The sequence below is a fragment of the Grammomys surdaster genome, unplaced genomic scaffold (genome assembly GCF_004785775.1).
Source record: "Grammomys surdaster isolate TR1022 unplaced genomic scaffold, NIH_TR_1.0 125852, whole genome shotgun sequence".
Taxonomy (NCBI): Eukaryota; Metazoa; Chordata; class Mammalia; order Rodentia; family Muridae; genus Grammomys; species Grammomys surdaster.
The window spans coordinates 1,094,978-1,122,012 of record NW_021620678.1 but is presented as its reverse complement, the minus strand read 5'-3'; the positions used below and the strand labels follow the sequence as shown (position 1 = coordinate 1,122,012).

General features: G+C 51.4%; 1 protein-coding gene across 2 annotated transcripts; it reads left to right on the top strand.

Annotated features, from left to right (window-relative positions):
- The first annotated feature begins 243 nt into the window (after positions 1 to 243).
- On the top strand, positions 244 to 10,120 carry Cbx6 (chromobox 6). Of its 2 annotated transcripts, none has more exons than XM_028789971.1 (5): positions 244 to 341; positions 521 to 564; positions 713 to 778; positions 897 to 963; positions 5,179 to 10,120. In XM_028789971.1, exons 1-5 carry the CDS (start codon positions 273 to 275, stop codon positions 6,121 to 6,123), a joined length of 1,191 nt encoding a protein of 396 aa, XP_028645804.1. In that variant the 5' UTR covers positions 244 to 272; the 3' UTR covers positions 6,124 to 10,120. The 2 variants fall into 2 exon arrangements, with proteins under 2 accessions (XP_028645804.1, XP_028645803.1); XM_028789970.1 differs by having other exon boundaries at positions 5,125 to 10,120.
- The last annotated feature ends 16,915 nt before the right edge of the window (positions 10,121 to 27,035 follow it).

The window sequence follows — 27,035 nt, the reverse complement described above, 5'->3', positions numbered from 1 at the left end:
GCGGCGGAGAGGGCAGGCCCCTTTAAGAGCCTTCGCGCGCCCCCGCCCCGCGAGCGCTCATTTTCCCTAGCAACCGCCCCGGGGGAGGGGGAGGTCCTGGCAACGGCGCTCAGGCCCGGAGCATCACGTGACGGCCCGCAGCTGGAACACGAGCGCGCGCCCCGCCGAGCGCCCGCCCGCCGGGGGCCTGAGCGCTGGGGCGCGTGCGCGAGCGGTGCAGCACCGGCCGCGGGAGCAGGGAGTATTATGGGCTGTGGGTGCCGCTGAGCAAGATGGAGCTGTCTGCAGTAGGCGAGCGGGTCTTCGCGGCCGAATCCATCATCAAACGCCGGATCCGCAAGGTGAGCCCTGGGCCCGGACTGCCCTGTGTTCCCCGCGGCCGTGTCGGAGCCCGCGGCCCCTTGGGGCGCAGCGGTCCCGCTAACCCGGTTCCCTCAGCCACCCCCGCGCCGCCGTCTCTTCGCGTCCCTGCATCCTCCCCACCCCCACCCCTTATTTTTTTTTTCTTTCTGTTTTTCAGGGACGCATCGAGTACCTGGTGAAATGGAAAGGGTGGGCGATCAAGTGAGTGTCGTGGGATGGGTGGCATGGGGACCGGGGAGGCGGCAAGAAGACACCTGGGCCTTGGATAGGGGGTGCGTGATTGAGCCCTCGCGGTGTGCCCCTGCCCCTTGGGTTTTCATTTTGCTTTTCTGTACGCGTGACTCGGCAGGTACAGCACTTGGGAGCCAGAGGAGAACATTCTGGATTCGAGGCTCATCGCAGCCTTCGAGCAGAAGTGAGTTGGAGAAGCTGGCAGGCGCGGTGGGGCGCCGTGCGGGGAAGCGGGAAAGGCGGGTCGGGGAGTGGGGCCCTGGAAGGGACTCTTTTTCATCTTTGGCGTTTCTTGACTACAGGGAAAGGGAACGTGAGCTGTATGGGCCCAAGAAGAGGGGACCTAAACCAAAAACTTTCCTCCTAAAGGTAACCTGGCCCAGCCCCAGCAGCCCCCTCTTGGGCCCCCAGCCAGGGCGCAGCACAGGCTCTGCAAGGGAGGGACAGATCAGCCGCTGCCTAGGCGGGCAGGCTTTTCCAGAGGGGCCCCAGCTGGGCAGAGGGTGGTTGTGAGTCCCTGACAAGTCCCTGGCAGCAGGCCGCAGCCAGCCCAACTAGAGGGGCCTGGGAGTGGGGTAATCAGGGATGAAACCAGGAACTGGTGGTGGGAGACCTACTGTGCTCCAGGAAGCGGCTGAGTGAGGCAGGTGGGACATACTCAGGAGAGGTGACCGGGAAGCTGTATTTGCTAGTGAGACCCTTCATCTCCTCCAGCCTTGAACACACTGGCCTGTTTTGTGATTTAGAGCCTTGGAGCTATAGAGTATATAGGGTTACCTCCTGGCAAAACACTGGCTTCCCTTGCCCTGAAGCCCACCTCTCTTGGGGTGTATTCTGTGCCTTCTCCCATAGCACTTGGGGGCCCAACTTGAATTTGACCTTAAATTACTTCAATCTGAGTTTGATCATCCACACTGGACTACTAGCTTTCGGGTCCTGAGCCTGTCTACCCCCAACCCTGATATTTCTGGAGGTTCCAATGAAGATGGGGCGGGGCATGGTGAACACAGCCTGTTTGGCAAGAGAGCGAAGAACTTCATGGGAAGCCATCTTGGAGAGTTAGGGGTGTTTTTGTTTTTGTTTTTGATGAGGAAGAACAGAACCTGGGAAGAGGAAAGCAAGATGACCCGTGTTGTCCACTTAGTGCAAGGCTGCCGGTGGCCTCGGTACTTTCCCTAAAGAACTGTCAATGTCCCAGGTCTTTTCACCAAATTTGTCACCAGAAACACAGGAAGGGCTCCTTGGAGAAGAGACTGCAAGATGCAGAACCTCTTAATCTCCAGTTTGTCCAAGAAGCTCCAAGCTCAGTGGGGGAAGGGTGGACCAGTCTCGCTTTCTCGGCCTCCTCCCCCAGCCAAAGGACTGAGTGTAAAGAGTTAGCTTTGGACCAAGTGCAAATGTGGAAAAAACGTTTGGTTTCCGGAATCCTATAGTCTTGTAACCCCTACTCCCCTCCCCTAGCCACGGTGCATCTTCGGGGATTAACGCAGCAACCTTAACACTGACGCTTGAGGGTGGGGAGGGGTGGGTGGAGCAGCTGGAAGACTGGTGGGCTGTGTTGACAGCCTGTCGGCGCCCCTGGAGCGCCCTCTAGTGGTCAAGGCGGTAATGGTCTTGAGTATTGATTCTCAAAATGCCTTTTTCTTAAAAGTTGTAGTTTCTGAGTTGTTTTAGGGCCCAGCAGGGCCAAATCCTCTGCCCGAATCATCTCCTTTAATGTTCTCGACATCCCAGTGGAGTTGGTAGTACTAGTCCCCTTTCACAGATGGAAGTTGAACACATCTATAGGAAACAAGGCTCAGAGATGCGTGTGCAGGGTGGAGCTGCCTGCTGTGGCACCTCAATCCAGAATTTAGGAAGCAGCAGGACATGGAGGGATGCTCGTGAGGGATGCAGAGGTGGCTTAGGCTGGACCTGTCACTTTGTGATTAAGAGGCAGTTCAGCAAAATACACTCAGGTTTTTCTACAAAGAGTAATGCTGACACCCTGGAGCCTTTTGAGATGGCTGCCATATCCCCACTCCTCACCCTGGAAAAGAAAACAGGTTAATAACTTATCCACCACCACAGAGCTAGCAGCAGTGTCTAGATGCTGTCTGCAGTATTCCCCAAACCCCGGAGCCACCTGTCCTGTTAGTGCAGTGATTTTGAAATTCACTAAGCAGACCCGGGTCCTCCTGTCAAAAAACTTTCAACCTGAGGAGAATTACATCTGTGTGTGTGTGTGTGTGTGTGTGTGTCTATGTATACCATGTTCGTGCCTGGTGCCTGTGGAGGCCAAAGGTGGATCTCCAGAATTGGAGTTTCAGGCATTTGTGAGATGCCATGTGGGTGCTAGGAACTGAACCTGGGTCCTTTGGTAAGCCATTGTTCTTACCCGCTGAGCCTTCTGTCCAATCTGAGAACCATATCTTATGCAGTACTGTTTAGACACTGTAAAGTGAGAGATGTGTCTTATAGACCATTTGAAAGCATGGTTTAGGAAAAGCTGGTTTCTCAGAAGCCTGGACCTGACGAGTACTGGCTGCCTCCAGATACTGGTCAGCAGGAGCTCTAACGTTGCTCACAGGAGAGCACCATGGCAGGCACTGGGATGGCACAGAAAAGGGGAGTGAGGTTTGGACTGTCATCTTGGGTCCACTTTTGCACCCATTCTGCCACTCTAAGGACCGCTTGTCACCCCTCAACCTCTGTAGGGGCTAGCTAGTCAGTGGGGGCAGGAGAGGTGGCTCAGCAGCTAAGAGTGCTGCTCTCAGAGCACCAGACTCCCAAACACCTCTAACTTCAGCTCCAAGAGATCTGATGGCCAGGGAGTGGAGGCAGGATGCAGAATGAGCAGATGGCAGGCCTTTGTTTCTGAAGAGATTCCTTGAGCTCCCCCAGGGATGTGCCTGGGAGGGGTGTAAGGGGCCCCTTGTGGAACTCAACTGACTGGACAGAGGAGCCCTGGGAGCTAGCTGTGCCTGGCTCAGTGCTGCCACCTAGTGTCAGTGAATGCTGACAGGGATGCTTCAGCAGAGCCAGGTAGTCTTAGGTGTGCTTGCTCCTTGAGGGTCTCGGGCTACCTGGTAAGATAACACAGTTCACCATAAACCAGGAGACCCCGATGGGTTGTGATCTAGGTTTTGTCAGGGGACGTAACAGGTTTTCTCTTTGTACTGATTTAGCATCTAATGTGTAGGTGGAGAGTTCCCCCCCCCCCAACCCCAGACACCCAACAGATTAACCATGAGAATGAGCTCCTCCTTGGTGCCCCTAAAGTCTCACAACTAGACTGAAGTGTCACAACCTAACCCTATGCTTAGCCCCACTGGAGCCGGGGTCGCCATTAAAGTCAGGATTCTTGTCCTTCCCTATTTGGTCCTCGGCCACAGCTGTCCACTCTTACCATTACATCCTCTGAGCACTTGGGTGTGGCCTGCATGGGTCTCTGTCCCCATGTCCCACCATGGCCTCAGGAACTTCTGGGATTCTCTCTATATCTGGGCAGCGTCTGGTCTCTGTTGTCGTGTCTGCACTACATAAAGTCACCGCCTCCTGCTAGGCAGCCTGTGTCTCTAGAAAGCAGCACCTCATGGAAGGGGTGTCAGTCAGAGTAGATCTGAGTAGCTGGCCCTCATCCTTAGTGTTCTAGGTCATCTGGCAAGGGCTGAGCTGGGGTGGGACCTGAGCTGGAAGGGCCTTTCTGGGGTGGGGTTCTCATGAAGTAGCAGCTGAGCTGCTGTTGAATCCTGGGAGTTTCCAGAGCTCACATGTGCCTCTGCACCATTTCCTTGTGCCCACCAAAGGCCTAGGCTGGATTCTCACACGGGCTTCTGAGTATGGGCTTTAGACTGCTGGTGTGAATGCACTCTGGCCTGGGGAGGGAGGGTCCTGGAGCAAGGGCATCTTTTAAAGTCATGGTCATCTGTGGTCAGGGTGGATGGAGCTGGGAGGTACGAGCGGGAGTATCTACTCTGTCACCAAGAATTAGCCCTTGGAAGAGCCCTAGGCTTGCCTGAGATCCTTAACAGAAAAGAGGATTCCTCACAAGGTCCCTGTCACTATTGCTGAGTCAGCAAGAATGGCCCTGGGTTGGGAGGAGCAAACACACACACTTTGGGTAGTAAAAAGACCTTAAGAATTACCTGGCTCTTATAGACACACCAACATCTCTCTGTACTGGTTTCCTGTTTTGTTTTGTTTTGTTTTGTTTTAAAGAAGAGTATTATGTAATCCAGGCTATCCTCAAACACACTGTGTAGCTGAAGATAGCCTTGAACTTACGGTCCACCTGCCTCCATTTACAGGTATGCCCCACCATGTCAGGTTTGTTTGGTGCTAGGACGGAACCTAGGGCCCCGTGCATCCTAGGCAAGCCTGATTTGCTCTCCTCAGACCTTTCCTTTTCTGTCTGAAGGGTCATAAGTCACTGATTGTTCTGGATACTCTTTCTGAACTTGTACTGACGGAGCTCAGGGCTATCTGGCACAGGGGTGTCCAGGGACCGCGGGAAGTCTTGAGGTCCCACCCACGCCCCTTTGCCCGCAGGCCCGGGCCCAGGCGGAGGCCCTCCGCATCAGTGATGTGCATTTCTCTGTCAAGCCGAGCGCCAGCGCCTCCTCGCCCAAACTGCACTCCAGCGCTGCGGTGCACCGGCTCAAGAAAGACATTCGCCGCTGCCACCGTATGTCCCGCCGCCCCCTGCCACGACCAGACCCACAAGGGGGTAGCCCTGGCCTGCGCCCACCCATCTCGCCGTTTTCTGAGACGGTGCGCATCATCAACCGCAAGGTGAAGCCTCGGGAACCTAAGCGGAACCGCATCATCCTGAACCTGAAGGTGATTGACAAGGGCCCGGGAGGTGGCAGCACTGCGCAGGGCACCGGGGCACTGGCCCGCCCCAAAGTTCCCTCGCGGAACCGGGTCATTGGGAAGAGCAAGAAGTTCAGTGAGAGCATGCTCCGCACCCAGATCCGCCACATGAAGTTTGGCACCTTTGCGCTCTACAAGCCCCCTCCCGCCCCTCTGGCGCCCTCTACCGCGGGCAAAGCCGATGTGGCCTCCTCGGGGCCTGGGCTGCTCCTGGCCACCCCAGCTGCTGCCCCCTTTGACGCACACAGCTCTAGCTCTTCCGGCTGCCCCTCACCCACACTGCAGTCCTCTGACCCAGACGATGCACCACCCAAGCTCCTCCCCGAGACCATGAGCCGATCTGCACCCAACTGGCGAGAGTCAGAGGTGCTCGATCTGTCCATCCCTCCTGAGGCGGCTGCCATTGGCCAGCGGGTGCCCCCTGATGTCACTGCTGCTGCAGGCCAGGTGCTTCACACAGCTCTGGAGCCCACAGGTGCCGGATCCTCCGAGCCTGAGTCTGGGGACTGGCGCCCCGAGATGTCACCATGCTCCAATGTAGTCGTCACAGATGTCACCAGCAACCTCCTGACCGTGACCATCAAGGAATTCTGCAGCCCTGAGGATTTCGAGAAGGTGGCTGCTGGGGTGGCAGGTGCTACAGGGGGTGGGGGTGGCACTGGTCCAAGTAAGTGAGGGGCTTCCTCAAGGAGGGAGGCTTTGGGGGGCCTCCTTCCTGGAGTCATACTTGTGCTCCCACCCCGTCCCTGCCCTCAGACCCGTATGCCTGTGCTTTGCTTGCCTCAAACGGCTCAGTGTTGACCCAGGGATGGGGCTGGTAGTCCTGAACTTGGTTAGGGCCCTGGTAGGGCACAGGAACGAAGATCTGCTCCCTGGTGTCCCTGGCACTGTCCCTGACTCTGCAGGTGGGGCCCACTAGGTGGTTTCTGGGGATTCCCCAGAATTTGGGGTTCACCTATCCTATCTACACCCCACCCTGCCTCTCCTAGCTTGCTTCTTGCTCTGTGTGCAGTGTCTGGTCTCGGTGCTATCGGCATCTGCAGGGCCCCCAGGAGGTCCCACCTAGGGTGGACACAGTCCCTCACTACCACCCTGGCACTGAGTGAGGGAAGAGGCCAAAATGGGTCCCTCCCTCGACACCATTGAGGGTGGCAGCAGCTGGGCCAGAGGTCCCCTTCCCTGCTTGCCTACTTGTGGACCAGGCCTATGCAGATCTGCCCCACACACTGTCTCTATCCAAAACCCCCTTTCAAGTTGGAGGGGCTGGCGGACATGGCACCCTGCCACAGCCTCTGGGCATCTGAAAACCCCTTCCGTTTTCTACCAAAGGTGCTGCAAGAACCTGCTGTGGAAACTTCTGGCTGTGCATGTGTGTTTGCCCCTTGGCTCATTCTTGTGTAGATCTATGTGTGTGTTGGGTGCAGGGCCTTAGTTTTCCCCTGCAACACCCTTTACGGTTCCTCAGAACAGGGTCGCTGAAGGCGTGGCCTCTCTTGCCTTAGCCAGACCAGTCTGTGTGGTTTGTCGTGGAAGCCACAGGCCTCTCCAAACCCAGGTTGTTGGGGGGACATGGAGCCCTCAGGCTCTTCTTGGGATAGTCATCTTGAAGGTCAGACCTTTACTGCAGACATGGCAGGGGGGGGGGGACTGTGGTAGCGGAGGAGCCCAGCTGCAGCCTCTTGTTGCAGATGTTTGTGGAGGAAAGAGGAGGCCCAGAGGCCTCCCAGGGGTCTTCCCTTTCCTCTTCTCCTCTGGTTGCTTTCCCTGCTGAGGCTTCCTAACAGTCTAGTCTGTTGGAAGACCAGGTGCCTTCTGCTGCTAGGGAACAGAGGCAGCCATGCCAATGGCAGAGACCAAAGCCCCAGATTCAGGCCAGGCACCAGGAGAGTAGGCAGAGAGGAGAGAGAGCACAGAGAAGTCTGTGTTCAGCAGAGAGGGAGGTGCCGGTCCCCAGGCAGCACTGGCCTACCCTTGGCTACTGCCTGGGATTCACCTGAGTGTTGAATGGCGTGTTCCTGTGTGTAGCCTGAGCTGGCTTCTGGTATACCCAGCCCTTGGTACCTTGCTCAGAAGCATGGGGAGAGGCAGAACCACGTGCTCTAAGGACAAGTATTCTGGTCTTAGGGGGAGATACTCTTCCTTGCCACCTGCCTGCCAGGGTCTGCAGCACAGCCCCAGCCCTCCTTGCCCCAGGGTATAAAACAGGGCTCTCACAGGGTTCGAGGGGCCACAGTCTGGTCCCATCTCGTCCTGTGTTAGCTCCCATACCGTCCAAGTGCCAATTGGCTTTTCCCCCAAATAAGGGCTGGTATTTCGCCTCTGTCCCCAGGGGTGATTTCCCCCTCCCCCTTCCCCAGGTGAGCCACCACCTGGGTGCCAGTTACAGGTGTTTGCAGAGACCATAGAAATGTGTTTTCCTGAGAGTCTGTGTCATTTGTGACCTTTTTTTTGTAAAGAAGTTGTGTTTTCAGAGGTGATTTTATGACAGGAAAGTGAAAGAGTTAGTTTTGCAAAAAAAAAGAAAAAAAAAAAGAAAAAAATTTTTAAAAAGGTAAAAAAAAAAAAAAGAAAAGAAAAAATAGAAAAAAAACCCATTGTGGGACCCCTAAGAGTATAAGGTGGGGAGGGAGAAAGCTATTTAAGAAGAACGTATTAACGCAGCGATTGCACAGGTGAGGTGGCAATGTTGGGGTGGGTTGGAGGCCTGAGCTAGCTGGTGGGTTCCGTGGGATAGAAGCACCACAGAGGTGGCCACGGCTGTCCCCCTTTCCTTGACAGCAGGCAGGGTGAGTCTGTTGTGACATAGGAACATGCTTCTGCTTGCTTGAAAGAAAGGACAAGCAGTCCTAAGGTAACTAGCAGGAAGCCCAGGGACAGGCAGATGGCGGTAGTGGGACTCAGTGGGACCCGACTCACTGCTGCACGCATGCTCAGTGGGACCCGACTCACTGCTGCACGCATGCGCAAGGCCTCAGGGTGCATAGACAGGGAAGACGTGGGCCTGCCCCAAGCAGACTCCTTCCGTCTCCTGAGTGGTCTGGAGCAGGAGACCCAGAGGCTGCACAGACTCCTACACAGCCCTGCATCATCAGCCTACTGCAGGCCCCTCCCCCACCCCTGCTGCTTTTCATTTGCCTAATTACCAAGCAGAAGTTGCAGTCCAATTTGCTTTATTTTTTTTGTATGTGAAATGATCTCCCTACCCCGCCCTGCAGGTTGTACCCTGTAAGCACCCTTCCCACCCACTTGTCAGGAACTAGGAGTGGGTGAGTCCTGGGTCTTGGGTTTTGAAGATGGAGGATTGGGACCCATCCCTGTTGTGGTTCTTGCTCTGATCTCAGTCAGTTCCTCTGTGAAAAGCTGGACAGGGCAGCGAGGCCTCAGCTGGAAGCACTCTGGGACCTCCAGCTGCCCAGCCCGAGGGAGCAGGGTGAGCGCCCCTCCCTGGCTTCAGCGGGAGCTGGTGGAGGAGGGCATTGTCTCATTTCAAAGGAGGCTGAGCTACTTCACTGGAGTATGGAGGCTCAGAGCTCAGGCTGTTCTGCCCTTTAAAGGGAAAGATGGGACTCTCGCTGGCCATGGCCTAGGCTGGAGAGTTGGCCCTAGCAGAACGAGATCAGTCAAGGATGAGCTAGCCTCTGGGGACCTGAGAGGGCACATCTACCCCTTCTCCTTACTTTTCTGGTTTGTTTGGGTTTTTTGTTTGTTTGTTTTTCTTTTTCTTCTTTTGTTTTGTTTTTTTGCACTTCGATGGATGGTGGAGCCCAGCCTGGTCAGTTCTACCCTTGGGTTCCGGTGCACTAGACCAAGGTGGCCTCTCTGGGGCTTCTGTGGTTCAAGGAATCACTTTTTAAAAGATAAGAGAAAATTTAAGGGTTTTAGTTTTGTTCTGTCTGCTTCTCTTCTTGGTTCAGAGAGTGCAGAGAGTGGTTCCCCTTCTGACAGACACTTGAGAAGCAAAAATAGGCACCTGGTCAGGTGGGGGCTCAGGACCCCACTTCCCAGCCTACAGTTCCCTCCGTCCTTAAAGGAGTCAGGGTTTCGCTCCAGCTGTATGCAGTGTTCTGGCCGTGTGATGGAGCCAGAGGGTCTGAAGGGGCCGAGTGGTGGGTGTCAGACGCTGGACACACCTGGGCTGAGGGGGGGAAGCAGGCATCTTTTTGTTGGTTTTAACTTAAAAACACAAAGGCCTAAAGAAATATGTATCTTATAATTTTTTTAATTTTTAAGAAGCTTGTTTGATGAACTGCACGAATGGATTCTATATATATATATATAATATACGTACATAGCTCTATATTTGGGGACGGGCACTGTCTCTTTTCTCTCGCATTTTAAAGATGAAGTGTCTTTGCCTTTGTCTGTGGTTCAACCATCCAGCTCCCAGCTGGCTAAACTTTGCCTCCAGTGGTTAATGGCAGGAACTTAATAAAGCTGGCCAGTGGACGAAGGGGCAGGCCCCCAGTCTCCCCTGCCCCTCGGGGAGGATAGCTTATTTTGGACGTGGGTTTGGTAGATCTGGGCCAGGGGAGGGCGGGCTCGTGCTGATCACTCTGTCTTGTACGTTTTGTTCTGCTGCTCTTCAATATTGTATCGATGCCAGGAAAGGGGGTGAAACCTCCTTCACCCCCAAATAAATTGTCACATTCCGAAGCTATATCCTAGCCCCCTAGGTGAGATGTGTGCCTCATTTCTTCTGGTTCCCAGGGTAGTTTTTCTTGTTTTGAAGTGGTCTCTAATACACGCTGGTGTCACACTCTGGAGCTATAGGTGTGAGCCACTAGCCTGGGACAGCAGAGGCAGGTCAGTCAGTGCAGAGCAGATAAAGGCACTTGCTGTGAAACTTAGTAACCTGAGGTCTAGTCCCAGAACCCACACAAAAAGGAAAGAAGAATAACCAGCAACCAGCTCTGTACAGTTGTCCTCTCTCCACACTCATGACACGGCATGCTTACACATACTTCATGCAGGTGTGTACACACACAAACACACAAGGGGCTGGAGAGGTGGCCTAGAGTTACGAGCACTTCTGCTCTTGAAGAAGACCCACGTTCCAGTCACAGCACCCACGTAGGGTGGCTGTCGATGTCCTATAATTCTAGCTTCACATGTATCAGATGCCTCTGGCCTCCCTCCATGCACGGATACACATACATGTACCTCTTTTAAAATTTAGTCCACGAGGGTAGAGAGTTATTCATGAGGATGGATGGTGCCAGCACTGGGACAGTCCTCTGCCATGGCAAAACCCTCCCAACCCCTACCCACGATCAACTGTAGGCCTGTAGTACACTTGGCCAGGAACACTGAAGCCTGCTGTTCTTGGAAGTGTGGCTTGTGGCTGGTAGGCACATGGCTGGGGTGGAGGGGCCAGGGGCCAGCACCCATGAGGCTGTCACTCTATAGCCTAGAGCCATACAGGTCTGGAGGAGTACATGACTGCTTTCCTGCTGGTCCCCACAGTCTAGCACCATGGTCAGAGCGTGGAGTCTTTCAGATTCTGAGTGACATGAGTCATCCCCAGGACCTGAGCAGGAAGCAGCCTTCATCAGTGTCCTTGGTAAGCTGCAGGCTCCATCCAGCACATTCTGTGAACATCTGTTGGTGGGCAGTGTCACCACCCCCTCCTCCTCACACCCCAGTATGACGTCTCCATGTCCAGTGTCACAATTGCCTCCCCTCTTTGCGGCCCTGTTTCCTAGCCTGTTCCCTTTAGCAGAGCCATAGCCATGGACGACATGTCTGTATTCCTGCCTGCCTCCCAACAGGGGCTCTGCAAACTCTTCAGCCTGCAGTGGAGCTCAGTACCCTCAGCCTACAAGGTGTCCTCTCCCCCACCTCTTGTCACCCACCCCAATACATGTCCTTCAAGACCGCTCCCATTGTCCAAGTGCCTGGCCATTCCGGAAACCTGTCCTCCAGGCTCTGTCCTGATTGCACCTGGCATTGTCCTGTGATCTCTTCTGACCCCTCCTTCGAGGCTGGTTGCCTTCTCTCGTCTGCTGGCAGCTGGAGCACACTCTTGGCACACTGAAGACCCACCCTCTCAAACTGAAACTGAGGGGACAGTGATGCCCTCCAGCAGCTGAGAAGCAGATCTTCGCTGACTGACTCTGTTTTGGCACTGCCAGCGGCCTTGGCTTGTGGCCAGCAGGACCAACAAAGGAGGGGGGGGCATATATCTACCCAAGACTGGCCATGGAGATGAGGGCTGAAGAAACCAGGGTGAACAGGAGGAAAGGACCTCACAGAAGCGCTGGCAGGGGGTGAGGCAGAGGAGTCCAGTCATGAAGGCTATGCTGGGCCTTTGTGGCATTTGCTTTGTGTCATTGACACCTAGACACCATCTCATCACGTGGAGAACCAACCTCACTGTTGCACTCCTGGGAAGCTCCCAGGAGGGAAATTTTGTTTCTTGAAATGGATTCATGCAGCCCAGGCTAGTCTCATATTCAGTAGGTAGCTGAAGGTAGCCTTGGACTTCTACTCCTTCTGCTTTTACATCCCAAGTGCTGGAATTACAAACATGCACAACCAAACCTGGCAATGGAACTTACCCTGTAGACCAGGCTGGCCTCCAAGTCAGAGGACCACTTGCCTCTGTGTCCAGAGTCCTGGGGATGAAAGTCAGACTCGGGGCAGGGTGAGGAGTGGGGTTGCTGTTGGGTGAGAATGACTGTTCGTTTTTGCAAGCCTGATTTGTTGATTTTGAAAAGCTGTTGGGCTGTGTGAAGCAAGTGGTCAGAGAAGCTGTATTAGAAGGCCACGCCCCTCCTCCCAGGCCAGATGAGGATGCTATGATGCTTCATCCAGATGCTAGCCTCAATGAGAACTCAATTCAGAAGGTCCCATAACCTGCAGAGGCAGGGCACACCGACACCTGCTCTTCAGTGGTGTGCCATAGAGGAAGTGACAGGGGAGAGAGGCTGGGTCCTGGCCTCCTGAGTCCCAGGCAAACTGAGTATCTGTAAGGGAAGACATGTACCTAGGAGAGTCCTGGTGTGTGTATGTGTGACCATGGCCACTCCACGGTGAGATTTGAAGTGACATCTGTAGGGATGATGAGATCTGAGCATGGGAGACAATAGGACCAGAAGAAGTAGGTAGAGTCCGGGGTGTTTGGAATGTGTGGGACTTGGTGATCAAGTGCCTTTAGAGTTTTCTAGAAGGAGCTATAAAAACCACTAGTTATGTGAGGTGTAGGTAAAGAAGTAGGAGTTGGCACAGGGCCACGAACCCAGTGAGGAGGCAGCTGGGGAGATGACTTAGTGGGTAAAGTACTTGTCACACAAGCACAAAGCCCTGAGTTCGAATCCCAACTCCCATGTAGATAGTCAGGTGTGGTCCTGTGCATCTGTAATCCCAGGACAAGGGAGGTGGAGACAGAATCCTTAGGGTTTACTGGGCTAATCTAGGCTCATCTGTGAGTTCTAGGTTCAATGAGAGACCTTGTCTCAAAAACTAAGATAGAGGCCAGGAGGTGGTGGCACACGCCTTTAATCCCAGTACTCAGGAGGCAGAGTCAGGCAGATCTCTGAGTTCGAGGCCAGCCTGGTCTACAGAGTGAGTTCCAGGACAGCCAGGACTACACAGAGAAACCCTGTCTCAAAAAACTAAACAATAAAACAACAACAAAAGACAGAAAACCTAAGGTGGTGGGTCAGTGATAGAGAAACACCTGCTATGGACTTGAGGCGACTACAAGGAGGTTCTGGGGGGATATACACACTCTTGGAACACCTTGAGGGTGAGTGAATTAGACAGAGGGCCCAGAGGAACTATTTAGGAATATTCCTGAGGCTGAGCCAGTCCCTGCCAACTCAAGCACCACTGGAGTCTTGAAGTCTACCCCTGACATCCCTCAGCTCTGAGGTAACTCCACATCAGTCATTTTTTGAAGACCACCAGGCACTTGGGGATTAATTCTAGAGGGTACTGGGAAACTCAGGTGGGGGACAGTGTCAGCCCCTTGTACTCCCTGTCCCCTTCCCATTTCATGCCTTCCATCACTGTGAGCAGCTCAGTGGTGAGACACACCTCACACAGGTGAAGAGGCAAGGTACATTGTGGGGGAGCCCCCCAAATCTGTCCAGAGAGTGGAGCCTGGTCTGGGGTACAAGGACTAGAACCTTGTGTAGTAAATCAAAATATTAGAGGCACTATATAAAAAGTCACTGAAATCTTTTCAAATATTCAAGCTTCTAAGGTAGTATATTTTAGAAGTCCCTGGAGACCAAAAAAAAAAAAAAAAAAAAGAAGAAGAAGAAGAAAGAAAGAAAAAGAAAATGAAGCATCTGAGAGGCTGGCAGATGCTGCCCCATGGGCACTCCGTGGGCTGCTGGGAACAGAACTAAGACCTATTGGGAACAGAACTGGCCCCTGCAGGTCTTGGTAGTTAAAGAGCTTAAACTGCACCCCTATGTAGGGGTGGGGCCCTGGGACTGGGCCAGCAGAGATTCAGAACTAGGATGTCTGTGTTGAACTGGACCCCAGCCCGGGATCACCCCTGTACAGAGGTGATGCCTGAGAACTTGGCTCATTCCTGATGCTGCTAGAAACACACAGAAAGAATCCTCTCTTGAGAAATTATAACTCTAAACCTTTCCTGGCACAAAGTTAAAAGTGTGAACTTGTGTTTCTCACACAGCCCCAGAACTCTCAAATTGAGAAATTAATATAAAAACAACCCCGTGTTGCATGACACCAGAGAGCATGTGGGAATAGCAGATAAAAATCTCTCTGGAACACTGTGCCCACTGCATAGCCCACATGGGATTTCCTCTGAGGAAACCCCTGGTAGCCATGAGATCCCAAGCTCAGATGGCAAAACACAGCAAAGGCTCAAAGGTGGACTGTGGGTAAAGGATTTGGGACCGAACACTTCATTAGCAGTAAAGGGTAGGGAGCTCAGAAGATCCTGAGTGTCACTCAAAGAAGTGCTGGACCGCTGATCTACATCCCTGGCCCAGTTTTGATCTAGGGTCTCTCTCATTGAGTTGTCCAGACCAGCCATGAACTCACTCTGTAATCCTGGTGGGTTTTGAATATGATCCTTCTACCTCCATACCTGAATCTGAGATACAGAGTCTACACTGCCAGGCCTGGCTCCCAACACCTTTTAAAGTATGCACCAAGGATTTCAAAACTTAGCATGTCTATCCTAAACAGAACATAAAGCAAATCTCAGTAAAATTTTAAGAATCGGTGTCACAGATTACATAATTGGATTAAGAGTCAGTGGTGGTATCCTGGCACTGTGGTATGAAGGCCAGCGAGAGAGAGCAGAGAGCCCAGACACAGACATTCATTTATAGGGTCAGGTGACTTGCTTACATTTACTTACTTGCTTATTGTGTGCTGCAGCCACAGGTAGAGATCAGAGGACAACCTTTGGGAGGAATCTCTCTCTGTGGCTCCTGGGGAACAGTCTTAGGTCCTCTGGCTTGCCTGGCAAGAATCTTTACTTTCTGAGCCACCACACCAATCCTCATAAATTATTTTTTTCAAATGGGCCCAAACTAGCCAGTGGCAAAAGAACAGTCTTTTCCCTTTTGAGACAGGCTGCCCTTAAATTTTCTGTGTAGACAAAGATGTTTTTGAAGTCCTGCATACCACATGTGGTTTATGTGGTGCTGGGTGGGGTGGAAACTAAGGCTCTGTGCATGTTAGACAAGTGTTTTACCAATCGGACCACATCCCCAGCCGCCACCTTTTCAATGGATGAAACTTTGTCTGTTTGGAAGGAAGAGGAGGAGGAGGAAGAGGAGGAGGAGGAGGAGGAGGAAGAGGGGGAGGAGAAGGAGAAGGAGAAGGAGAAGGAGAAGGAGAAGGAGAAGGAGAAGGAGAAGGAGAAGGAGAAGGAGAAGAAGAAGAAGAAGAAGAAGAAGAAGAAGAAGAAGAAGAAGAAGAAGAAGAAGGAGAAATAATTAGATTTTTTAAAGATAGACACATGGTGCAGTAGAAAAGACTTTAAGGAGTTCTGGCAATACAGTCAGCTAGTACACAGTGTTTAGATGAAATATTTAAAATCTTGAGAGCTAGCGAGACATCTCAGCTGTCAAGAGTACTGGCTGCTGGTTCAGAGGACCCAGGTTTGGTTCCTAGTGCCTACAAGGTGACTCACAACTATCCTGAACTCCAGATCCAGGAGATCTGGTGCCCACTTCTGGCCTCCTATGGCACTGCACACATATGGTGCACAGACATACATGAAAGTAAGACTACCACACATAAGTCTAAAAATTTTTAAATGTTGTTGACAGCAAAGTAGCAATCCACAAATGGGCAAAATTGCAAAATCAAATATTTTAATAAAAGAATATATTTAGAATACACTGAATACACAAAAACTCTTAAATTTTAATGACAGAAAGGTTTTTCTTGATTCAAAACTGGGGAAAAATCCAAGCATGGTAGAACACACCTACAGACTTAGCATCCCAGAGGCTGAGGTAAGAGACTGAGAGTTCCAGGCCAGCCTTGGCTAGTTAGATACATTGTCTCAACAAAACAAAAACAGATGAACAACAAAATAAGCAAAGGACTTGGACAGAGAGTTCTCCAAAGAGGATGGACTATGCAGAGGCCAGTGAGCCCAGACTGGTTTGCATCAGTAACCATTAGGGAGCTGTCAGTCAAAGCTGCAGTGAGGGCTGGCCTTTCCCGTTAGGCACAGACCCTGGGTTTGATCCCAGCCCTGCATCAACCTGGCACAGGCTTCCAGGTAAATCCTGGGCTACATGACACTCTGTCAGAGAGAGAGAGAGAGAGAGAGAGAGAGAGAGAGAGAGAGAGAGAGAAAAGAAAGAAGAAGGGAATACCTCCAAAATCTCCTTACCCATGCACTCTGGTGACATTATGGAATTTAATATTTATAATATTAATATGTAATATTACATAGCACAAACACTTCAAAAAACGGGACAAAACATGATTCAAAACTTCCAAGTAGAATTACTGTAGGATCCCAGAAACTGATTCTGATTAACCTTAAAGTAAGACCTTCAAGAGATCAGTGGTTCCTCATTACCAAGAGCAGCACAGTTACCAACAATGAAAATGAAGAAGCAACCTGGGGGCCGTCGATGGACAATGAAAACGTTAAATGTGATACCTGCTACGGTAGAGCATTGCTCAGCCTTGATAAGGAAGACTATTCTGATACGTGCTACAGCAGGGATGAACCTCATGAACCCGGTGCTAAGGCAAAGCAAGGCGGCTACAGGACAGATTCTGTGTGACTCTGCTGCCTTATACTGAGGTATGTGTGTAGAATGGGGCCTGGAGGGCTTCAGGCAGAGAATGGAGAGTCTGAGGAAGAGCTCTGAAGTGGTGGTAGTGGTGGTAATATGACATTCTAACAGCAGCTGGGAGTGCTGGTACATGGTATAATCCCATAGGAGGTAGAGGCAGGAGGATCAGGTGTTCTAGGTCAGCTTTGGCTACATAGAGGGTTCGAGGACAGCCTGAGCCACTAAGATCTTATCTCAAAAAACAAAACAAAGACAACAGAACTGAAGGTCCTCCGGAGCCAGCTCAGGCAGGACAGTGCTTGCCGTGCAAGCATGAGGATCGTGTCCATCGTTAGCACCCAGGTTAGAGCAGAATGCAGAGACGGGCACTGGCAGCCCCAGCTCTGGGGACGTGGAGACCAGTGGATCCCTGGAGCTCATGGGAAGCCAGAGTAGCTAAATCAGTGAGCCCCAGTTTCCATGGGAGACCTCATCTCAAAAGACAAGGTAGAGGACATGGCTGGATGTTTAAAAGCTCTTCCTGATCTTCCAGGAGACCTGAGTTTGGTCCCCAGCGCCCATATCAGGTGGTTCATGAACACCTGTAACTCTAACTTCAACACCCTCTCCTGGTCTCCAAAGATACCTACACATCACAACACACACACACACACACACGCGCGCTTAAATAAAATAAAATCTCTTTCAAAAATTAAATAAGTCGAAGGGCTCATGAGAAGGCTCGGAAGGTAAAGGCTCTGGAAACCTGAGCACTCCTAAACCATGTAAAGGTGGAAAGAGAACCAGCTCCAGAGTTGTTCTCTGAGCTCCATTCTCACACCATGCCATTTGTGGACCAGCATCACACACACACACATACACACACACATACCACACACACATACATACCACACACACAGACACACACACACCACACACACAGACACACACACACACAGACATACACCACACACATACATACCACACACACACACAGACACACCACACACACACACACCACACACATACAGACACACCACATGCACACACACACACACACCACGCAAAACAAGTGAAATATAATATATTAAAAATAAGGTGAGTAAGCATTGAGGGAAGATGCCTGGCATCATCAACCTCTGGCTTACACACACACACACACACACACACACACACACACACCACACCATACACACACCCCAATGTGTACACATATAAGCACACAAAAAAATGGGAAAACATCACAAAAGCACTTACTCCTGCTGAGTTACATTAGTTTTTGTTTGTTTGTTTGTTTTTTGTTTTTTCGAGACAGGGTTTCTCTGTGTAGCCCTGGCTGTCCTGGAACTCACTCTGTAGACCAGGCTGGCCTCGAACTCAGAAATCCGCCTGCTTCTGCCTCCCAAGTGCTGGGATTAAAGGCGTGCACCACCACCGCCCGGCTCCTGAGTTACATTAGTAAAGATGGTCAATTTTATATTGTGCGTTTTCTGTAGTGAAACACTGGAAACAATATCAGTTCCCCAAATCACACCCAACTTCACCTACTCAGTAAGCATGTCACTGCTGTTGTTCACCTGTCCCCGCTGCCTCCACCAAATGTGTGTAGTCTCAGTGGGACAGTGAGATCTGAGGACAGCCATGACAAAGCCTAAGAGAAGGCGAACCACCCAGGAGGCCCGCATCTGATCCCAATTAATGCTGGATGGGACAGGGTCTCCTCCTGTTCCTCAGCTGGGATATGGCTTTCATTAGAGAAAGCTGGGACCAAAGTCTTTTCTGCCCTTTTCCAACGGCTTTGTGAGCTCAGAGAGTGACGAAGACCTGTGCCTTGGTTTACAATGATGGTCGGTGGTTACGGTCAGTTGCCACAGCAGGGGCCTTTATGAGTAAGTGGGCCTGGGGGGTGATTGGCAGAGCAGAGGGCTCATGGAAGCAGGACAGGCTTGGTGGCAGGGGTTCTGTGTTCTGGGAAATAATGACACCCCCTGCCATGTCCTCTGGTCACTCTTGCTTCATGGTCTAAAATGGAGCTGTAAGCAAAAGCCTTTGTGGTTGGATTTAGTGTCCCAGGCAGTCTCTGTCATGGCGGAGGCTCTGGCTGTGTGCAGGGAACCAAGATACGCTTTGGAAAGGCAAGCATGCCTCTGTCCCTGGTGGAGGTTCATAAACATGATTGTCATGGCTCCCATGGAGACCTCTGCCACACTCAGGTTTGCTTTTAGGGCAGTGGCACCTCAGCAAGTGGATTGCTGTTCTGAGTACCTCCCAGCACTCTTTACCTGCTTTCAAACTCAGGTACCATTAAAAGCTGCGTCCAGAACTCATGTGGCTTGCTGGGAACCTGACGGTCACCTCCCATCAGGCCTTGGTGTTCCTTTACCTTGAAGGAAAACAGGTCACCCTGGCAAACTGGGTTATCTGGGAGGATGTGGCTAAGAAGACACACCTTCCAGATCTATGTTCAGATGTGACTGCTCCTGGCATCTGGTTTGATGTCCCAGCTGCTTGGGCACCACCAGTTACCACTGGCCAACACCACCACAAACAGCTTGAAGATAGAAAAACAGGCTGAAGTCCCTGCCCTCTATGACCTCAGCCGGGCCAGTAGCCTGGCCATGCTTCTTCATTCTTCACCTGGAAAATGGGGGACAGGGCTTCCTCATTAAAGATCGCAAACATAGGCGGAGCATAATTTGTAGGGATTGGCCTACTAAGTTGAACTACCCAGCACACCGCTCCTTTAACGCCCAGAGAAGTCCCAGATCCTGCCAGGCAGATTCCTGAGAGCTAGTCCCCAACCCAGGCCCCAACCATCACACCACCCTGGCACAACAGAATCCCTGGAGCCTGGCTGCCTAGCTGTGTAGAACTCATGACACATCTCTTATCTGCTAGGATATCTTCATATCCCCCATCTACAAAATGGGGGAAAGTCTGGGGAGATAGTCTATGAAGTGCCTGCCTCAAAAGCATGTTCCCCCTCAGCACCCACAAAAAAGCCAGGCACGGTGGCACATGACTAACCCCAGGGCTGTACTGGGGCAATGGAAGAGAGAAAATGCAGGTGCCTGCAGTTTGTTGGCCAACCTTGCTGATTCCCCAAGCTCCAGGGTCAGTGAGAGACCCTGTATCAAAACACAAAAGCAGAGCAATCTGGCTCTATGGGTTAAGGCAGTTGCCGTCCAGCTGTACAACCAGAGTTTGAGCCTCATGTCCCCCATGGCGGAAGGAGAGAACCAACTCCTGCAAATTGTCCTCTGACTGTGTACACATGTGCACACATGAATAAATGAATGTAATTTATAAAAAAAATAGATAAAAGTGGAGAACAGTCCAGAAGACACCCGCTGATGATGACTGGCTTCCACGCACATGCACACACATGCACACATGTGCACACTAACAGGTATGCACGCCCTCCCCACAAACAGAACACAGTAGGAAAGCACAGTGACAGCCCTTTCTTTGTGAGGTTGCTAGGAGCCAGACTCTGACCGTGCATTTGTCCCCATGGTGCAGCCAATGAAGCTGGAGAGAGGTTGAGGCACCTGCCCTGGCGACGGCATTAAGTTGTACAGCAGGGATTGAAGCCAAAAGACTTACTTCAGAGCTCTGGCTCTCAAATCTCCCGTTCTACCTCAATGCAAGCCCCTGAGGTCCCACATTCAAAACCTAGCTCCCCACCACATGTGGTCCCCCAAGGCTATGTGACTCACCCCCTTTCCCTAGGAAGCCCAAACCCTATTCCTGCCTGTGACTCATTCCTTCCCAGCCAGCCACCAGCGGCTGTGACTAAGTGACCCCTGCATGGAAATGTTACTCTGATCTATCATTTCCTCTGCAACCTGCTGTCCCCTTCCAGTCCAGACCTCCAGTGGATGCCCTGCGACCACTCCAGAGTGTGAAGTCCCATAGGGGCAGGACAAAATATGCTTACTTCTCATGCCTTAACTCCACGTGCCCACAGAGCTAGGGGACCATGGATGAGGTGGGAGGTTAGTGCAGTGGGCCCTTCTTAGGGACAGCTAATGTCACTGGTTTTTTCCAAACCCTATCTCCCTAGGGAGAACCGAGTGCATGGTGGGTGTTGATGGAAATTTGGAAGTGAGGAAACATGTCTGAAATGTACTGTCCCATGAATCAGGATGGGTTCCTTAGGGCTCAACTGAGACTCTCAATATCTAGGGGTCACTAAGGAACATGTTTTTTTGGGGGGGCAGGGTAAATCTTGAAGAAGATGGCTGATTTGAGGCTGGAGAGATGGCTTAGTGATTGAGGTTTACTACTCTTACAGTGGACCCGGGTTCAGTTCCCAGCACCCACATGATGGTTCACAAAGGTATCTAACTCCCATTCCAGCAGATCTGATGCCCTCTTCTGGTTTCCAAGGACACTGAATGCATATAGTACACATAAATTGACATAGGCACACATGCATACACAAATTTAAATTTAGAAACTTTTCATATTTCAAGACAGGGTTTCTCTGTGTAGCTCTGGCTGTCCTGGAACTTACTCTGTAAACCAGGCTGGCCTCAAACTCAGAGATTCACCTGCCTCTGCCTCGAGTGCTGGACATCTAAACTCTGGAGAACCAAGACAGATGGGATTCCCCATCCACCTTCCTCCTGACCCAAACTGCTATGCTGGAGAATGCAGAGGCGACTGGTGAAGGGCAGATGCGGTCTTAAGAGGAGCATCCCTGAGCTCACACAAGAGACACACGCATGCTCTCCTCTGTCTCTGTTTCTCTCTCGTTCACTTCCTCCCTCCATCCTTCCTCATCCTTCCTCCTCTGTCTCAAAAGAAGGTAGAGATCGATATAGGTAGACACTTCTGGCCTCTGACCTCTGGCCTCCCTATGAATACATGTGTGCGTGTGTGTACACACGCACTCTCACATATGAAGGAATCTAGTAAAACCCAGAGGACACCGAACACATTGAGACTGCATCATCAGTGGGAAAGATGAGCGAACTGACTGGCCTAAAAAGGAAGCCACTGGACAAAAGTGAAGCCATTGGTGCCTGAAACAGCCTAGCACAGCTCTTCCTGGGTGTCTAAGGATACTCTTGTTTTGTTGAGAGAAGTTCTCACTAAGTAGCTCTAGCTTTCCTGGAATTCACTATGTAAACCAGGCTAGCCTTAAACTCACAGATATTCACCTGACTCTGCCTCCCAAGGGCTGGGATTAAAGGTGTACACCACCATGCCCAGCTTCTATGCTGCTGCTGCTGCTGCTGCTGCCGCTGCCGCTCCCCCTCCCCCTCCTCCTCCTCCTCCTCCTCCTCCTCCTCCTCCTCTTCCTCCTCCTCCTCCTCTTCCTCCTCCTCCTCCTCTTCTTCTTCTTCTTCTTCTTCTTCTTCTTCTTCTTCTTCTTCTTCTTCTTCTTCTTCTTCTTCTTCTTCATTTTCAAGACAGGGTTTCTCTGTGTAGCCCTAGCTGTCCTGGAACTCACACTGTAGACCAGCATGGCCTTGAACTCATACAGAGATCTGCCTGCCCCTCAAGTGCTGAGATTAAAGGCATGTACCACTGCCACCACCAGGCTCTCTGGATATTCTTAACAGGCCCTTCAGTCATGTCCTCAAATCCTGCTCCAGGCACTGGACACAGACTGGCCAGATGACATAGTCATCTGGCTATTGCCTAGAGACACAGAATACCCCAGCAGCATGGGTTTCAATGTGTGAATTTGAACATCAGTGCCCCAAATTAGCCACTGAGCAACCTGAAGCCACTTGCTTAACCTCTCTGTGGCTATCTACAACTTGGGAATGGTGGCAGTGGCCCAAGGTTTCCTAAGGATTTTGTGAGGCTTTAGTTGAGAGCTTCAGAGCAGTAGCTAGTGTGACAGCCATGTAGGGACAGCTCCCTCCTTGTCACATGCCTCTCCCGTAGATCCTGTAGCAGGCACTTCCCTTCATGCTTCCTGTTTTCCGAGTTGAGAAATGACATGTGGGTGCAGTTTGCTAATGGCTGCAGTTTTGGCGGGTTGTAGACAGACTTTAGACAAGAGAGACCTAAGCTGGAGTCAACTGAGGCTCAGGGACGGAAGCAAGGAGGATCTGGCTCATGGGGTTTCCCACTTGCCCCTCCTAGTTGTCCCATTTTCCAGCCAGAGAGGTTCCCTAACCATTTTTAGATTCACCCTAGGTACAGGAGGAACCAGATGGCATTGGAAGTTGCTGTCAGGCACATAGGAAGGACCACCCGAGCAAGGTCCCATGGCCTTGCCTTGCTGTAGCCAAATCAGGGCTGTTCAGACCCATTTAACAGACAAGAATGGGAGTCTTCCAAAACTCGAGGCTCTAAAGGCAGCATCTGAGGAACTCCCGCCCCCCCCCCCCATTTACTTTCCTAGATCACAAAACCCCCTTTGTGTAGAAAGCAGATGTACCTGGATCTACCCAGGGACCAGATACCCACATGCAGGGAAACTGGCTCCTGGGCCTCAAAATGCATGCAGGGCTCAGTGGTTAGAGGTGCCTGCCAGGAAGAGTGATGGACTGGATTCGATCCCTGAAACCCATGTGTGGGGGGAGAACTGACTCCTGCCAGTTGTTCCCTGACCCCTGGATGTGCGCACACATCTAGCTCCATCACCCCACAATAGATGTAAATAACTTAAATGTCTACACAAGCCATCGATTAGTGGGTGTGGGGCCACTAAGATGGGAAAGGAGGGGTGGCTGTCTAGCCAACAGAGCCCGGTGACTGTGCAGGAAGAAGCCATTTCTTAGGAGACCCATACAGGACAGGGACAGCAGGTGGCAATGGGAGATGTTGACTGACAACTGCCACACTCAAGTGCCAGCTTGGACATCCACTGTCCGTGGGACCCCAGGACAAACACTGAACCTGAGTTTAGCTTCCCCAGGAGTGGAATAAAACCTGGGTAGCATATAGCTGAGGTCTGGCCATGGATGAGACCCCCACAAGGCAAGACTCGGGAGGAAGAGGCCAGTATCTGGGAGCTACTGGGAACCCAGCCTGTCCCTCCCTCATAGCAACAGACGGCAGCCTTGCTGGCCCTGTTCCTACTGGCCTTTCTTCTCTGGCTCTGGCCAGGACTCTGCACAACTCGAATGCCTCTGCCAGCAGAATCCACTCTTCCTTCTGCTTTGGGGTCCCTCCAGAGCCTGCAGGAACAGATGTCCCCTTTCTGCCCAAGCCTGTGGCTGGGTTGTCTCTCTAGCTGCTTCCAGGAAGCATAGAGTCTGGATGGAAATCTCTTGGTTTTCTCAGGAGGCGTGCTCTTCCCCACGCCTCGCTCCCACGCTCCTCCCTATTGACTCAAACTCCTGATCCCAGCATTCACCACAAATGTGCAGACATTTTTGGATCCCAGAAAAGTCCTGCTTTCCTTCAGGGAGGCTGGAATGTGTTAAGCCAAATTTATAAATGAGTCCAGGATGCCAGTCATAAAGAGGCAAGAGGGCACCAAAAATGGGAACTAACATGACACCTAACCCATGCCCAGGAACACATAGGAAGCAGGTAGCATTTATTAGTCACTTGAATGTCAGGCACTCTACTGCAAACTGGAAATACAAAGCGATGTGGTAAGACATGGAGCCTGGAGCCTGGAAGATTTCTCAGTGGTTAGAGACACGTGCCACCAAACCCAACCCAAGTTCACTACTCAGGATCTACATGGTAGAAGGAAAAGAAAGCTGACTCCTGAAATTGTCTTCTGATCTCTATACATGCATGTGCACATGCACACACACACTAGATAGACAGACAGAGGATATGTAGGTAGGTAAGAAGATAGATAGATAGATAGAATAAAACAGTAAAAAAGAAAAGAAATGGCGCCTGTCCTGACTCCTGGAGAGAGGTCTATGCAATGTCTGTTACTTCTTATTACATCCTGCTGAGCAGGTCTCAGTGACTCCACAGCCCAGATGAGAACAGACAGCTCCTGCCAGAGACCAAACCTCATGGAGACCAGATCTACTCCTTAAAATGGAGAGGCAGCTCCTTCCCGACCCCCTTCAAGGAAGGGGTTGCTTTGCCCACAGACACACCCTCCAAGGAGGACACTGGCTCCAGTCACTTTGAGTGTGAGCATCCCTGTGTAGCAGCAGTTCTGGAGATAGGAGATGGGGCTGTGAAGGCTGGTCCCAGCCTGTGTACAGGCAGGAGGCACTGAGAGGTGTTGCAAGGGACGGCACCCAGGGCTGACAGGAGGGAAAGGTGTGTGGTGACAACTGGTCTCCTGGCAACATGGAGGGCGAGTGGCAGAATGGCTGGGGATCCAGGGGCGGGGTCACATTCATGGTTTGTCCATGGACTGAGAGATTCCCTGGGGTGCAGGACACTCACCCCTGAAACCGAGGAAAATCCCAGGCCATCTGGTGTGGGTTGGTGGCCCCAAGCCCACATTCAAATCCTGGCTCTGCTCCATGCCTGCTGTGGAGACAACCAGTAATCTATGTAGCAACGGCGCATGCTTACAGTTTTTATTCCATTCAGTCACTTATGGGGAGGGGGCAAGCATGCCGCAACACATGTGTGGAGGTCAGAGGACGACTTTCAGAAGCCATCCTCCTTCCACCATGTAGGTGCCAGGGATTGAACTCAGAATGTCAGGTTTGGCCGCAAGTACCTGCTAAGCCAGCCCACTGACCTGTGACCTATGTTTTTAGAAGGGATGTGATTATATTTCTTTCATCTGTACGGTGCCTGTTCCTTTTAAATTAACCATAGTGTGAGAAACAGTAATTGAGCAGAACTTTTATTTGTCGGATCACTTACTTTGTTGTATTTGTGGCATATTGTGCCACGTGTTTATGTACGTGGAGGTACACATGAATGTGTATACATGTATGCATGTATGTGTAGAAGCCAGAGATTAGCATGCATGCCTTCCTCACTTGCTCTCTGTCTCCATCTATCTGCCCAGACCCCTGTCACACTTAGGTTTGTGCCACCACACCTAGACTTTGGATTTTGTTGCTATACAGGGTCTTACGATGTAGCTCTAGCTGGCCTGAAATTCACAGCATAGACCAGGTTGGTCTGGCACTCTCAGAGATTCCCCTCCCAAGTGCTAGGATTAAAAGTGTGCACCACCACACTCAGCCCACCCCCAAATCCCAATAAGTAAATGTGTGATTTATAACAAAATTGCCTCATCCTAAAAATGGAATAAAAATGAAGAAATAAAAACCCCAGGAATCCTGAGGGTATAGCCCAGGATAGAGCGTCAGTGTGACAGGCACAGGGCCTGGGTTCTGTACCACACTAGAAGAGAAAATAAAGAAGGGATGATATAAGACTTGTGAGGAAAAACAAGGTTGCTATTGGTCTTAGGGGAGGTTTCCTGAGAACAGTGATCCCTGTAGGATCTTTATTAAGATTAAGGAGGGGCAGTCCCAGAAGAGATGGACCCAGAGCAGTGGTACTCACTGCCTGTGGGGAAGTTTTCTCCAAGAACCTACTGGAGATGGGGAAGGGGCTTGTGCTGAGTGCCAGAGCTAGAGAGAAATGGAGGCAGTGATCCTGCAGGCTGGGCGTCCGAGGACCAATGCAGGGCTGGGAGGTGCTGCCCTGCCTGGGGAATTCGCAGTGTGTGATCAACGTAGGCAGCGGGCACAACAATGGAGAACCAAGTTATGGTCAAATTACCAATTATCTATCTATCTATCTATCTATCTATCCATCCATCTATCTCCTCTCTGTATGTTTGTGAGTGTATCTGTCTCTCTGTTTCTGTGTGTGTTTTTCTCTCTGTGTGTGTCTGTCTGTCTCTCTATCTCTCATTATCTCCCTGTCCTCCTTTCTCTTTCTCTGTCTCTCTGTCTTTCAATGTTGTCTCACGAAGCCCAGAATGACCTGGAACTCTTGATCCTCCTGTCTCCACTTCCCAAACACTGCGATTACAGACATTACACTTCCTGGCTTTATGGGGTACCTGGGCTTCATGCCTGCTAGCCAAGAACACTGCCAGCTGAGCACTCTCCAGCCCAGACAGAAATGTTTTGTATACTCTCATTTTATATTTTGTATACTCTCATATTCCTCATTTTATAGAGGGAGACACAGAAGGTGTCGAGAAAGGTCTGAGAGCCAAACTTACCTGCAAACTGGCAAGTTAGGGCCAGGTGTAATCTCAGCTCTCTGAAGCAGAGGCAGAGGGATCTCTGAGTTTGAGGCCAACCTGGTCTCTTGAGGAACTTGAGATAGAGTTCAGAGCCTGCAAGGGCTACATAGAAAGACCTTGTCTTAAAAACAAACAAAAACAAACCAGCAAGTCATCAGGTTTCACAGATGCTGGAGAAAAGTCAAGATCCTTCCCTCCAGGAAGGTGGAGAGAAGGGGGTGGAGGTGGGAGTTGGGAGAACA

Coding starts and splice junctions, on each gene's coding strand:
- Cbx6 (XM_028789970.1), top strand. CDS start 273: ATGGAGCTGTCTGCAGTAGGCGAGCGGGTCTTCGCGGCCGAATCCATC. Junction 342..520: donor TCAAACGCCGGATCCGCAAG/GTGAGCCCTGGG, acceptor TCTGTTTTTCAG/GGACGCATCGAGTACCTGGT. Junction 964..5,124: donor CAAAAACTTTCCTCCTAAAG/GTAACCTGGCCC, acceptor CTTTGCCCGCAG/GCCCGGGCCCAGGCGGAGGC.